The sequence below is a fragment of the Lissotriton helveticus genome, chromosome 10 (assembly GCF_964261635.1).
Source record: "Lissotriton helveticus chromosome 10, aLisHel1.1, whole genome shotgun sequence".
Lineage (NCBI taxonomy): Eukaryota > Metazoa > Chordata > Amphibia > Caudata > Salamandridae > Lissotriton > Lissotriton helveticus.
Window position 1 is genome coordinate 519,295,736 of NC_136071.1, and position 15,789 is coordinate 519,311,524.

The 15,789-nt window shown below is 44.9% G+C and overlaps 1 protein-coding gene across 1 annotated transcript in view; it reads left to right on the forward strand.

The window, feature by feature from the left end:
- Positions 1–4,542: 4,542 nt before the first annotated feature.
- Positions 4,543–15,789, forward strand: part of LOC144784323 (phospholipase A2-like) — a 235,169-nt gene continuing 223,922 nt past the window's right edge. The window contains exon 1 of the mRNA XM_078663032.1: positions 4,543–4,740. Within this exon, the coding sequence (XP_078519158.1) occupies positions 4,698–4,740 (43 nt within the window). The 5' untranslated portion in view covers positions 4,543–4,697. The remainder of the gene's footprint in view (positions 4,741–15,789) is intronic.

The window sequence follows — 15,789 nt, forward strand, 5'->3', positions numbered from 1 at the left end:
CTTATGGACTTATTCAGCGAATTGTTTTCTGATGGTGCCAATCGTCCTTGCATCCCTCTAGGTTTACGGGACTTCTTGTTAGAGATGGTCATACCACTGAAAGTTCGAGCTAGGCTCAAGTGTGAAGCCCAGCTCTGGCTCAGCTCAAGGTCCTGTTGAATCATCGAGCCCATGACGAGCTGAGCTTTCAGGTGCCAAGTGCCTACCTCTCTCATTGTGCCTGGGTATTGCATAACAGCCAGAGCAGCAGACTTCGGCACTGGGGAGACAGGCTCCAATCTCTGCCTCGGCTCAACTTCCTGTATTTTTTGGGCAAATCACTTAACTTCTCCATTCAATGATGAATGGAGGTCTTGTGTAATGTAAATGGGTGCTAATGTAGCAGTAGTGAAACTTTCTTCGATTTTTCATGAAAATCACAAATGCAATATTAATGTAAAAAGCAAAAACACATGCAATCACCACAACAAATTACAAATGTTATAAAAATATGGAAAAAGCAAAAAAAGGTCTGACAGACTAAAAACAAGCTTAAAAAGAAGTCACCGCATAAGAGGAACTCAAAAAGAATAAACACCAGTGAAAAACTCCCTCTAAAAGTCTCAAAAAAGTATTGCCCCAGGATAATCCCTGATAAAAAGCGAAACAGATCAAAACAGATAGTAGGGGATTTTAGTAGCTGAAGAAAGAGAAAGGCAGGACTCACTCTAGTAAAATCATAGGCAGGAGAAGTGGGCAGATAATATTATGTTGAATGTGATTAAATCTTGGGCATACCATGATGATATGAAAAGTATCAGGGAGGGAAATATCGTCACATGAACATGCAGAGAGTTCTGAGACTTTACACCAAAATCCCATGGGCAGCAGGAGTTGAATAAAAAAATTGAATTTAAAATAATTTAACAGCCTACGATGAAAATTGGACATCCCCAGTGCCAAGTAGGGTTCCACTCCAGGAACAGATTTTACCATGACAAAATGGTGCACAAAACGTTTGTGGAGGGCTACGGCCTCGTAACCTGCAGCCACCTTTTCAGTGAAGACCTGTTTGAGCCCAGGTATGTCCCTCCTAACTATACATTCGGGATTAGTGAACAACTCCGGATGACAAAGAGACTTAAACATCTGCCAATTTCCAAGCCAGGGAATACTCCAGGGCCAACAATCTCGTAGGATAAGCCTATTAAGAGACAGATCCTACTTTAGCCAAATAGACAAATACTTTATCAAGGGTTGAACTCCAATCAAATCAGAAATTTACCCTATACCTATTTCCTCATGAAGAATCTCAGAAGCAGTGCTAGATGGAACTTCAAGCAAGCTTCTGAGGAATTCGTTTTCGACAACCTGAAACTGGGATGCTGGAACATAGATTAGGGTAACCAACCGTCCGTAAATTTCACGGACAGTCCGTCATTTCGGCCGTCTGTACGTTGTCCGTGAAGGATTCTTTAACGGATGCTATTTGTCTGTAATTTTAACTGGGAACCGGTCGCAACACCCTAAATCCGGCACAGCTTCCACTCACCTCCCTTCTTGACTCTGATGCTGTTGGTCAGGTGTAACAGACTCCGATGCAGTACCAAAGCACAGATGCCCAGCAGCATTGGAGGCACAGTGGGATGGCAACCCTCACACCTCCAGCCCTTGATGCCCTTTAAGAGGTGCTTGAAGGTGACTGAGAGGGAGAGGCTGAAGCTTCAGGAGCAGGGGCATCTATTCAGATGCAAACAGCCCTGAATGGGTCATGTCTCTGCAATTTAGAGGGGCCTCACACATTCCCTTTCTGCCCAGGGCCCTAAACATCCTAGAACCGGCCCTGATTACACCGAGGCAGCACGTGGTTCTCTTCACAGAGCTTAATTACTGTCACTAAATTGTAAACAAACCTCGGTTCATCAAACATGCAGTCTATTATGTAATCAAAATAAAGAAATGGCACAATCGCACTCACACTGATTAACAAATTATGGAGGACAATCAGTTAAATCAGTTCTCTTGGCGTTTCTCCTTTAAGTACTGTACATCACAGTGGGGGATGGCAAAACTAACATTTTGGAAAGAGAGCCGGTCTTCTCGTTGTCTTGTCCAGGAGGGAGTGAGGAGCCCTACCCCACCCTGGAAGAGACCAAGATGATACTAGAATACTGCATGACCAACCCTGTGCCCACCCTGGTGGATCCTTTTCCCCCTCCTGTGATGGCTCCTGCCACCCCCCCCCCAGTGATGGCTCCTGACCCCCCCTCGTGGTGGCTCCTGTCCCTTCCCCCTCCCACCCCCCGCCTGTGATGGCTCCTGTCCCCCCCTGTGTTGGATCCTGTCTCTGCCCTGGGTAGCTTCTGTCCCACTCCTGGAATGGCTCCTGCAGCGAGGGTGAAGTTCTTGATGGGCCTCTTCTCAAAAAGGCTCAGATCAAAATTAATATGAAAAGGTGGGCGAGTGAGTAAGTGAATGGATGGGTGGATGGCTGGATGAATTAGTGAAAGGGTGAATGGATGAATGAAAGATTGAATAGGTGGATAATGAGAGAGGATGGATGGATTGATGAGTGAGTGGAAGGATGGAAGAGAGATAAGGTAGATGGCTGGGTGTATAGGTGGAAGGGTAGCTGGCTGGGTAAAAGGGTGGATGGATGAGTGAAAACGTGGATGATGAGTGAGTGAGTGGGTGGATGGATGAGTGAAATGATGGATGGATTGATGAATTGATAAGTGCAAGGGTGAATGGATGGACGGATGAGTGAAAGGGTGGATGTAAGGATGGATGAGTGAGTGAAAGGGAGGGTAGATGGACAAAACGATGAATAGATGAGTGAAGGAGTAAAAGGATAAATGGATGAGAGAAAGGATGGAGGAGTAATAGGGTAAATTGATGGATTCATGAGTGGATGAGTAGATGGATGGGTGGGTGGATGAATGGAAGGAAGAATTGCTAAGTGAAAGGGTTTATGGAGAGAGAAAGGGAGGATGGATGGATGACTGAAAGGGTGGATGCGTGGAAGGATGAGTGACTGGGTGGATAGATGAGTAAGTGAAAGGATGGCTGGATGGGTGAAAGGGTAAATGGCTGGATGGATGGATGAGTGAATGGATGGATGGTAGAAGAGTGGATGGATGAGTGTACAGATGGATAGGGTGGATGGATGGATGAGGGAAAGGATGAATGAAGGGATGGATGAGTGAAATGATAGATGGAAGGATACATGATGGATAGGTTTGCAAATGGTTGAATATGTTTGGATATGGCTGGGCTTACTTATATACTATTGTGCGACCTCTGATGTGTCTGTTAAACGTATCCAATTGTCCTGAAGTTTTGTTCTGAATTTTGACCTCCTGTCCTGAATTTGTGTCCTGAATTTTGACCCTTTGTCCTGAATTTTTACACTCACCGTCCTGTATTTGCACCAATGCCAGTTGGTCACCCTAGCATAGCTCCAGGTTTCACATCTGTAACAATCTAACGGAAAAACTATTTGGCCTTAATCTTTGCCTCCACATTGGTGTGAACCTGACACTTTGCCAATAGGCCAAACCCACTAAAAATCGCTTTAAATCTGGTGGAATTTTTCTTATGAAGAGGTTGCCAAGAAAGCCGACTTTCTTGGCAACCTCTTCAATAGAAAAATTCCCTAGGATCCCTAGATAAGAGAAACAGTCAACCCTGGTAATGAGGTGGCCCTTCACCACAACGTTTTTGGTTCTGGTGTTCCTTGGACCCACCACCAAGTGAGTGATGCTAATGGAAAGCGCTCCAGTACCTGCGGATCGAGTTCCTGCTAAATGAAAACTGGGCAAAAATGCACAAAGCCTTAGCACAAGGAAAAACAAATAGATAACCATTTACTGGCTGTTCGGTACACAGTGGAACCAGAAAAAAGAGGATGAACCGCGGCTTCCCCTCTTAAATTGTGTGATCTTATGCAAATATTTGATTACAACAAGACTCCTTTTCCTTCATTATCACATATGAAAGCACAGTCCGATATGCACGTTCAGACTGTGTAATCTCAACAGAGTCTCAAGCCCCATCAGGATTACTGGCCCACTCAGAATGAAGGCCGTAGTCCCGGCGGACCCCCTGATATAATTTGCTCTTCTCTCAGCCAAAGTTTTCATTTAAAAGCCAAATTGTCAGATTACATTGGTAACCAAACATAGAAGGGCTTATTTAAAAGCCCCTTGCGCCGCCAGAGAGTCATTTTTTTATATGGGGAAAAGTGACGCATAGGCGGCGCACGGGACTTGTAAATTAGCCCCAGAATTCGGAGTCAATTTCTGCGCAGAAACTCCAGAACTACGCACGTACATGTGGTATTGTGAGAATGCACCATCGGGAAGCACTGATTGTCTGGGGCGGCTCCTCTCAGAGGGAAGCTGGCAGCTCGCTGTCACCGGCCTCGGAGTGTCACGGCCCACGGGCCGTCGCGAAGTAGGGAAAAAAGTTTTGTGAATGGCTGCAGTGTGCGGACCCCGTCCCTCCGACGCGGTGAGGCAGCTCCTCCCTGGGGCAGGGCGGGCACCTCTCCTGCACAGTCACCCAGAGGAGGGCGTCAGTCCGTCCGTCCGTCGGCAGCCTGCCCTGGATGCTTATCAAGCAGGGAGGGGCGTGGAACTAGGTGCCCGGGGGCCCTTCTCCGCCCGCAGGATAAGTGGGGTGGCCCAGCTGGTGCTGCCTGCACATCCGCCACCGCCATGGAGCCGCGGGCGCTGCCGCTGCTGCTGTTGCTCCAGAACGGTAAGTGCCCCCCCCTTCCCTCACACTTCTGTGTCGGAGGTACCTGGCTCCATTGAGGCGCGTCAACCATGCAGCTCTTTAAGAGGCGCGCGCACCCGGGCGAGGGCCAAACCGCACGAGGAGAGACTATCTGGGGTAAGAGGAAGAGTCGCTCTGTGGGAGAGGTACTGGTATCAAGTGCGCGGCCGGTGCAGTTGCACCGGGATCTCAGTGTGCGAGATGCGCACTGAACCTCAAATATGACCAGATAGGACGATGTGGGGGCCCCCTTCCATGAGTTGCACTAGGGGCCTATTAAAAAAAAAAACTGTCACGTTTGCCTCAAGTTGTAACAAGCTAATATACAGAATTGAACACACAATCCCTGGTAATAGCTAGGTTTACTGCAGGATAATTAAAGACACATGTTAACCCTGTCCAATAACTATATTTCTATAAAGCAGAGGTGATCGAGATAATACATTAACCACGAGCCGAGCAAAGGGTCAGGCTTGGCTCGAGGAGCACATGCACGAGCCGAGCCTTAAAAATGTTTGGCATGTAAAATATATTCTCAATCAATCAAATATAGTTGGTTGTGGACGGAACCTATAAAACCATATAAGCAAAATAAAAAAATAAAAAACACATGCTAGCCCTAAATAAATAAGGCATTTAAAAGTCGACCTTTAAATTAATGTTACATAAAAAAATTAAGATCATAATTTTAGCATCATATCTATGAAACGGGAAAGGACTAGGTACAGGGGCACTCTTAATGCTCTAAATTGGTTTATTCAGGGTCCCTGCGATAGTTCAGAGGCGCTACTGATACCCCACAGGTCTGAACATCACACATTGCTCTTTGACCTTGTGCTTTATGCACCTCCAAGGCAGCTTGGATCAGGTCCTTTATGTATTTATTGGATCAGGATCCTGCAGAGTAGAGAGAGCTCCTGGGTCGCGTGTCCATCAGATGCCTTGAGTTGATCAGATGCTGCCCCCACCTATCAGAGGTCTATTGACAGTAGGTGACCTGATAGAGGGGACATGAGTTTAATGGGAAGTTGTTCTTGATGCCCCTGTGGGGGCGGAACATCAACTTTTTTAGCAGTGTTAATTAAAAGGATCTTGGAGGACCAACATTCTCAGAAATGGTTTAATCTGTTCTGAGAACCAGCTGGGGGTTTTGAGACCAGTAGCGTGTGGGCAGAAAACAGAAGTGTTGCCACCATTGTCCCTCCCAGAGCTGGAGCATTGCAGATGCAGGATCTAACATACTAATCTCCTCCATTGATGTAAAGTGAGACTATCATGGAAGCTAGAGAGACGCCCAGCAGACTCCCTTTAACACTGAACATGACCTGTGGTTTCTCCAAAAGAACTGCAAGGCATCTGCGTCAAATCCCTTAGAGGAGAGTAGTTGGTAGAGAAAGAAGTCTAGAAGGAACACCCATATCACACAGAGCAGCCCGCAATAAGTTATGGCGCACATTGTTGAAGGCACAGAGTAAAATATCAACAAATACCATGTATAGTTGTTGATTTAGCACACATAGTGGTTGATTTCTCAGTACCACAAACTTTGGAAACAGGAAATAGAGTCAGAAAGCTTGGTTTGTACGGCCAATTCTCTTCCTGAAGCCGGCCTGGCAATTGGATAAAATCTTATTCTCGCCAGCCTAGCTCTAAATCCTTGAAAGAAATACATTTGAAAATAATTTTGGGATATTATCCTGCAAGCTAATGAGGCTAGTTAGCAGGTTATTGCTTGTCACCATTTTGAAGATGGGCGCAATTTCAGCTCCCAGCCATGAGGCTGGATAGAAGCTCCCTGTCGAATGGGCTCACTGATAGGGGTAATGTAGTGGCCCCATAGGATGGAGTCTGATTTTTAAAGGTCTGGTGCAAGGATCCCATTGGGGCCTCTGGCCTTTCCAGTGTTTTCCTTGTTTATAGCTGCCATTACCTCTTCTTGTGAAAAAGGGCTTAAATCATAAGATGCAATCTAAGTGCATCTTAAGGCTGGTGATCCAATAAGCAAGAGTGCAGGGTAATATAATTTAGTAACATGCGCATGCCACTGGACCGCTGTTATAGATGGCTCTGTTAAGTTAGTTTTACTATTATCTGACCTGCAGGTGGGGTTTTCCAGAAGGTTGGCTGGTCCTTAATTCTTACAGTGACAAACAGATTTTGCCAGTTCTCTTTTTGCCATTGAGGCTTCTTGATTCTAATCAGAGACTTGTAGTAATATATTGCACCTATTATCTCTCCCCTTCACCCTTCTTGAAGGATTATATTAAAGATGTCTTTGCCCTTTTACAATCCTTATCTAGTCTTGGCTCATATTTGTGGGGTTACGTCTTCCTTCCCTAAGTCGGCCTAGATAGTAATGGCACTATAAATGCTGCAAGGCCGTTATGTTGGTTCATGATCTGCTGTGGTCAAGAAAGCGGTACAAAATGGGGTGGTGATGGACGGAGCATCTGAACCAATCAAACACTCACACCCAGTCAAAAGATCTGGGTTTAATCCATCACCGTTCTTTAGCCCACTCTGCCACCCCAGTTCAGACATGGCCATATGCAAATCAGTCTGACCCTGTGCCTCATGGGAACAGTCCAGCCCGAACTGCCAAGCCATGCCTTCCCTGGAACGGAAACAAGCTTCCGAGGACCGGTTTCCGGCATTACAGCTGTCTTCAGCCCGGCTTGCTTGAATCCAGTGGCAAAGTGAGCAAGGGACTCACGTCTGAGCATACCCTGCCACACTTATGGCGAACAAAGCGGTACAAAAGGGGGTGGTGATGGACGGAGCATCTGAACCAATCAAACACTCACACCCAGTCAAAAGATCTGGGTTTAATCCATCACCGTTCTTTAGCCCACTCTGCCACCCCAGTTCAGACATGGCCATATGCAAATCAGTCTGACCCTGTGCCTCATTGGAACAGTCCAGCCCGAACTGCTAAGCCATGCCTTCCCTGGACCGGAAACAGGCTTCCGAGGACCGGTTTCTGGCATTACAGCCGTCGTCAAGAAAGTCAGCTTCCTACTTGGGCTAAAACATTTTGTAAAGCGATGGATGTTAGTGGTAAGGCTATGGTAGATTGAACTTCGTGCCACTTTAGCCTCGACTGGGGTGCACAGCCTGAAGCAGTGCTTAATTTTTGCAGGTGATTTCCGGTGTTCGCCACCAGCACTTAATTGCCAGCAGCGGCTCTAGTGACAGTCCATCAACATGGTGGTGCTGTCTTTTTAAATATGAGATGAGCATAACAACCGTGTTTATTAAGTCAGTATACATTGAAAATGAATAATACCAGCCTCTCATGCCATTATTATAGGTTTCTGTGGCCTGAAATGGTCTGAATTGTCACACATGTAGGAGTGCGATGGTTCGGTCTTATGTTAGTACTGCCGTTGTAAGGGTATAGGTGGTGCAGGCTGCAGTGGCCTTCCTGGGAGGGCCCTGGCACTTAATTATTTACAAATTAAGGACCGGCCTGAAGGGTTTTCCGTCCAAGGTGATATGTGAGGGGTGGGAATGCATTTCAAGGATGATAGTACCAGTGCATTAGGGTCACTTCAGGACATGTTTTGATGAGCATGCCCCACATTCTCTCCCAGTGGTATATTGTTCAAAAGGACATAACCTAATATAGATTTAGAGCAGACATTGTTAACGGTTAATCTCCTGGGCGTGTCGTGTCGGATTTAGATCTTCCATTGCTTGCACGAAGGATATGCGTTAGAGTCACCAGAGCCAACTAGTGCCCCGTTGGACACAATAGTCACACTGGGGTCTGGTACAATGGGATGATCCAAGGGTTTCAGTGATCTCCTTCCATTAATACCATAAGCAGCGGGCACTAAGGATATTTGTGGGTTATTGCTTCTGTCTATGGGAGCAGGTCCAGGGGTTGTACATTGTAAGATGTAGGCAGTAGATTTGTTACTAATCGTTGCTGGTGGTGAACCTTCAGCACATCGGTGTATGGGTCAGAGATGGGTGGTATTGACTAGAGAGAAACACAACACATAGGTTTTGAGGTAGTATTAACCACTTTGGCTAGTCAAGACTAGGGCAGCCTATCAGGTCACCTGTCTTTATGGATTGAGAGGAAACAACCAGGAAGATTTGAGCAAAGTAGACTGGTTTCTCCCACTATGTCACCTGATCTAAGGTGAAGAGAGGGGTGCTTTAAGGACTCAGACATCAATCATACATGTCTAGGAGCAGGGGCAGTTATCAAATTACCTCCCTCAGTATCTTGTAGGATCAGGTAGAGTACTTCAAGTTGTTTGTCGCCCTTCTCGGATATAGCAAGTATCGACTGTGAGATGCTATCCAGCACCTTAGTTATTGTATACAAGCCTTCTGAAACAGGAAAGACGGGCTTGTATAGTAAAAATATAATAAAGTCTCTTAAAAATAAAAAATAAACTGTATTTATTTCTTTAACACAGAAGAGTTTTACCTCAGTACATCAGATTATATCACTACATTGAGAGGCATTTATTAAAAGTGTTAGTATTTAAAAACTCCCACCCCAGGGCGTAGATTCCAATAGTGCACAAGGTGCACACTGCGTGTTATCAATCATATAGCAGCCAAGGAGCCTGTTTCCCTCCTTGCACCTATCACACAAGACATTGGCTAGCTACAGTCCCCCCAGCAGCCCAGATGACAATGCTATTAGAGAACTAAGAGGAAAGTCACTTGTCCTGTTCACGCTATTCCTGGCTTAGGTACTTATTACAGATGGAGCAACATGGTAGTCAATTAAATCATACACCAGAGATGTTTTTGTATATGGCAAATCCTGTACTCACCTATTTCAAGATGCTCTCATTTGCAATAAGGAAGAAACGCGAGGTATGGTGAAACATAATATTTGCTTAGGATCACACACGTTGATCAAGTGGGGTAGCAGGGATTGATGCCAGGTTTTCTATCTCCTGCCTTACATAAAAGAGAAATGCTTCGCCTTCATTTCATGGCATATGAGGTTAGTTTGTGGGTGGGAGGGAGAAGCCACTTGAAAGTTCAGCTTGCCTTTGGCTCGAAGGTCTCATATGTACCTCAAGCTGAGCTAGAGCCAGGCATGTGGCATGCCCCACCAGTGGTTCGCCCACCTCTATTATTAAGTATGCAGTTGTTTCCTTACACCCTCTCTCCCATTACATATGCGTTGTTTCAAAGCCGCATCTAAGAGGAATTACGTCATATCTCAGCATTATTATCCACACAACTCCCATGAATTATAGATTTCCCCCAATGGAAGCCCAAAACGGGTGGTTCTAGGTCTTGTTTCCGTCTCTTTAGCTGATAAGTTTTCTTGCACAATAAATGCATTTAAATAATGAAAACTCAAAGACAGTATGCCCAGCGACATCATTGCCCTCTGTTTAATTAGATTTTTCCTAGAAAAGTAAATAAAATCTGAACCTGCTCGTTGCAATTGTCACCAGACTAGTTACAGGCTTCTGTAAAGTTTCCTGATTAATAAAAAAATAAAAAAAATCCTGCCATCTTCCAAATTCAACACAGCGTCTAAAATATGCATTATGTCTCCTAGCCTTAAAGCCATTTTGTGTTCCGTTGACATTTAAAAACCAGACAGGCTACAGACTTGTGGGTTACTATAACCTCAAATAACCCCACAATGGCATAATTTTCCCATAACTATAACCCATTATGCATTTTCATATATCTCTAATAGACAAGGACAGTGACTGCAGTGATAGAAACTGCGTAGTTCTTGTTGAGACCCACTTTCCATAAAAAATTCCTCTTTTTGTGGATTTTTAGTAACTTCTGGGATATGTGGTGACTGTACATTGAAATTTAGTATGCAATTAGCACATCTAGCTAAGTTTTGGCGGATCCTTTTGGGTGGAAAGTTTAGGGAGGGGTAAGAAAAAAAGTGCTATCCATTCTAGTTCCCAAATTAACTTTTGCTTTCCACTATAACAGTACGGCAGAATGGAATTGCAACATTTATCATGAAATTAGAACTATACTCAAAAAGGGGACTTTTGGTGGTTTGCAGTAAGTAATAGTAAAATATTTGTGTTACAAAAACATGCTGTGCAGGCTTTCGAAAAGTTAAATATAGAGATATATCAAAAGCTAGTTCAAGAACCATGCATGGTTCTGGATTGGCAGATGGCTAGCAAATCCAAAAAAATAAGTAATTTCATTGAACGAGGGAGCATTTTTTCGATTGCAATGGATCCTGCAATGAATAAAGGGTCCTAGGACCCAGACTGGGTCAAACGACCCTTTCAATTTTCCAGCCACAAAGGGAAAATCTCTGTTGCAGCCCATTATGCAATGAGAGTCTTGCAGCCTGCTGGGCTTGGGCCTTTTTGCAGGGCCGTCCCAGAACTTTTTGCCTTCCTCCTGTATTTTTTCTGACCTGTTGTTGGTGGTTTTAGGACTCTGGACTACATCACTTCAGATCAGTGCTAAAGTGCGTGTGCCCTCTATTGTAAACTTTGTAAGATTGGTCTACACCTGTTTGGCATTTTTTATTTATCTAGCAGTCCCTTGTACAGTGCAGTCCCACATACCCAAGGCCAGTAAATTAAATGCTACTGGTGGGCTTGCAGCGCTGCTTACGCTACCCACCAAAGTAGCGCTCCAAAACCTGTCTCAGGCCTCTGCCGCTGCAGGGCCTGCATGCGCAGTTTACTGCCGCTGTGACGTGACAAATAAAGTGGTTGCCACAATTGTGACTCCCCTAATACTACATATCAGTCACCTTTAAGGTAGGTCCCGGCTAGCCCTATGGGCAGGGTGAAGTGTAGGTAAAAGGCAGGACATGTGCCTTAACTGTGTGTCATGTCCTGGCAGTGACAAACAGCCTAGTTGGTTTCTCACTGCTGTGAGGCTGCCCTCTCATAGGGTTGTATTAGGTATTCCCTGATATGTGCTTCAGTTGTAATTCCTGACATGAGACGAGTAGCGTGATCAATTTTGGTATGTTTGGAATAGTGGTGATACATGCTGCTTGTTGGTGTTAGCGGATTTATTATTACTATTTTAGAAATGACACTTTTAGAAGTAGGCATTTATGTGTGCTATGTGTCTTTGTACCTGCCTGATTAGTATTTACCGTCTGGTTCTGACTGACGGCGGAGAGGGGATGTGCATTCTCTCCTGCCAGTCCCTGGAGGGTGTTAAGGTTAAGGTTCCTGTGCTCTGTGCTGGAGGAATATGGTGCTGCACGCTCCCCTCTCCCTGGGTTGGAGTGCAGGCTGAGCGCTTTATTATTGTTGCCCTCCAAGCATGTGGAGAGCGCTGTGAAAAGGGCCTTGTGTGGGGAGAAGGAGGGTAGAGCTGGTGGAGGCAGTGCTCTCCTCCACTTTCATGGAGGTCGATGCGGGCGTGCACTCAACAGTAGAAGCGTGTGGTGAGCGCTATTGCCTCATTGCAGTTTGCGACCTAAATGAGGAGCTGCATTTCGAAGGCGGCGGGCACAGAGCAAATCTCTGCACCGTACTAAGAAGCTGCAGCTGTGGCAGGAGTCTGAGTGTGGCACCCAGCCTGTTGCCATAGCAATGAGGGAGTTGCAAGGGTAGCTAACCCCACCCTAGGGTTGCCGGAGCAATCCCAGCATCTGGTCTGCCCACCGGAAGGAAGATTGTTGTAGTGGGGCGGTGTATGTGACCGCTCTGAGAAGCAGCTAAAGCCAGAACAGGCTGCCGACAACCTGCGCGGGCAGCTTCGTTCGCAGAGATTTGAGCTCACAAGGAGTCATTCTTTGGTAGCGCATTCCCAGCAGAAGTTGAGGGCCGGACGGGGTGGTAAACCTCAACGGAGGACCCATTCCTGTGCCTCCCCCCCCGCATTCACCGTAAACCCCCATGATAAGCACAAGAGCGCTGGGGGTTCTATGAAAGTTCAAAGGGGATGATTCATGACTTATGCAACTCTTATGTGGACCGTTGTTGCGCTAACAGTGATGTTAATTGGATCCTGCGCCTGACAAGGTATTCTTTCTTTATGACATGTGCCAGTTATAGGTATTACTGTACTACACTACAGGTACAGCTCCGACTATTGCCTGTTGGTAAGAATATGGTATGACCTGCATTCTTGTGACCAGTGCCCCATGGCATAGTAATTTGCTGTGTGGCCTGATGTGTTTTACACAAAGACAGTATGCCCACCGACATCATTGCCCTCTGTTTAATTCGATTTTTTTCTAGAAAAGTAAAAACAATCTGAACCTGCTCGTTGCAATTGTCACCAGACTAGTTACAGGCTTATGTAAAGTTTCCTGATTTATAAAAAAAAAATAATTCTTGCCATCTTCCAAATTCAACACAGCTTCTAAAATATGCATTATGTCTTCTAGCCCTATAGCCATTTTGTGTTCTGTTGACATTTAAAAAACAGACAGGCTACAGACTTGTTGGTTACTACAAACTCAGATAACCCCACAATGGCATAATTTTCCCATAACTATAACCCATTATGCATTTTCATATATCTCCAATAGACAAGGACAGTGACTGCAGTGACAGCGACTGCGTAGTTCTTGTTGAGACCCACTTTCCATAAATAAATCCTTTTTTTGTGGAATTTTAGTAACTTCTGGGTTATTTGGTGACTGTACATTGAAATTTAGTATGCAATTAGTACAACTAGCTAAGTTTTGGCGGATCCTTTTGGGTGTAAAGTTAAGGGAGGGGTAAGAAAAAAAGTGTTTTCCATTCTAGTTTCCAAATTAACTTTTGCTTTCCACTATAACAGTACGGCAGAATGGAATTGCAACATTTATCATGAAATTAGAACTATACTCAAAAAGGGGACTTTTGGTGGTTTACAAACAATAAGTAATATTAAAATATTTGTGTTGCAAAAACATGCTGGGCAGTCTTTCGAAAAGTTAAATATAGAGATCTCTCAAAAGCTAGTTCAAGGACCATGCATGGTTCTGGATTGGCAAATAGCTAGCAAATGCAAAAAAGAAGTAATTTCATTGAACGAGGGAGCATTTTTTCGATTGCAATGGATCCCGCAATGAATAACGGGTCCTAGGACCCAGACTGGGTCCAACGACCCTTGCAATTTTCCAGTCACATAGGGAAAATCTCAGTGACAGCCCATTATGCAATGAGAGCCGAGCAGCCTGTTGGGATTGGCCCTTTTTGCAGGGTCATCCCAGAGCCTTTTTACCTTCCTCCTTTATTTTTAGGTCTCACTACGCAGCGCGCAAGCGCTGCTTAAAGGGACCTTTTGTAATCACTCAACACTTTTCTTGAAACTCGTGCATGTTTTGCACAGTTTCCTATCAGTACTCGTGCATGTATGGCGAGTCCCTTGTGGGAGCCAGCTGCGGCGCCATCTGTAAGCTTCCAATGTTTGCCGAGGGATGTAGATGTGGATCCTGGCTTCATGACGTGGCTCCTGCCCTCACACCACACCCAGTGTCAATACCCTGTCCTTTCCTTCCACGCGGAGGAGTGGCGCGCTGTCAGTGCCGTTAGTTGCACGAAACGACCTCTACTCCCAGGCTTGTTTCAGTTTTGTGGGGGAAGTGTCACCGGAGCCCTTGCTTGTGACGTCTGCCTGCTGCATAGGTAACATATAACCTGCTAGTGATGCTGGACTGTCTGCAGTGATACAGGATTTAGGCGTCTTTCATCATGCTGGTAAAGTTTGTGGCACTCTCCACACATTGCTATTGCATAACTGTGGCCATGAAGACAGAGTATTAGAACCACCCCTTACAGCACTCGCAGGTATCTGTGCTTAATCCCCAAGTACGTAAAATGATGCCTTTAGGTCGATGAAAAAAGTGAAAAAAAGATGAGATAATTACTTTCCCCCCACTATGGCCTCGGATATGTTAAACATGTTCCATGGGCCCACTTATTCACAGTGATAGAGTTTGTGCATGTTTCAAGCTTTGGTGTAAGCCAAGTCGGATATTCTTAATATTTGGTTATGGGACATTAGCAAATGCGATCCGCGTAGGAAGTCAATCTCTGCTTAGTTTGTTAAAGTCTGTTCAGAGCTGAGCTCTTGGAAAAATCAATAATGTCGACAGTGGGGGCTACAGACCGGGTCAGAGCTCGAATTGCCATTAATTTAGTGAAAACAAATTAATAATATATGTGCCTTTAACACGTTGGTGTTTGTGGACCACAGGCCTTTTTTGCACAAGTGTGCACTTGAAGATGTCTTCCACACCAGTAAAGAGCTTTTTAGAAGGGTTCACGGATGCTATGATTTTCTGACACTAAACTGTGTTTGTTTAGTTGAAAATGAAACGTGTGTTTATCATATATTTGCTAAAGTCCTGCTACACAATCACAGGCAGACGTTCATCCCAAATAGATGGTTCACAACTCATGTTTAATGCACTTTGGAAAACATACAACTTATGAGCCCCTAGCTGTGCCCGAAGTGGAAAGTGTGTTACATTTATCACACCAGATATTGTATGCAACCTCACCAAAATCCTCAGTAAATACTCAAACCACAAGTCTCATTATTTACCAGAGGTTTTCCGGCAGCACAACATGATGGCACTGACATGCTAAACTTTAACTGTGAAAATGCAGGGGGTGCAGTGCCTGTCACACACTTCATAATTGCAGTATGTGCGTTAAAAAGAGCTCAAGAGCTCCCACACATGGTACCTACGCAGGCTCTCCTAGGGTTTTCCCAGAGCCACTATAGGGTAACCCATGCGAATAATTGTAACAAGGTGAAATTATTCTCCATAGTGGAGTGGTTGCCAATAGTAAATCCTCGTTGTGCAGAAGGTTACAAAGAAGCCTTGTGCTTACATAGTTATCTGCTGGTTACAAAAAGGCGTTTTGTATCTGCCTCCTAGTGATTGATGGTTAATGCAGGCAGCTTTTATTTGTTTTTTTGTTTTGTGGTTGTGACCTGCAAGGTGTACTTGTGTATGTCACGTTTTATTTTCTGATTGAAGACATTGAATGATGTGCGAGTAGTTGAATGATATCAATGAAGACTTGATAACAGTTGAAATAGAGTATCAGCAGTCATCTTCCATTCAAGAATTATTGACAATGACAA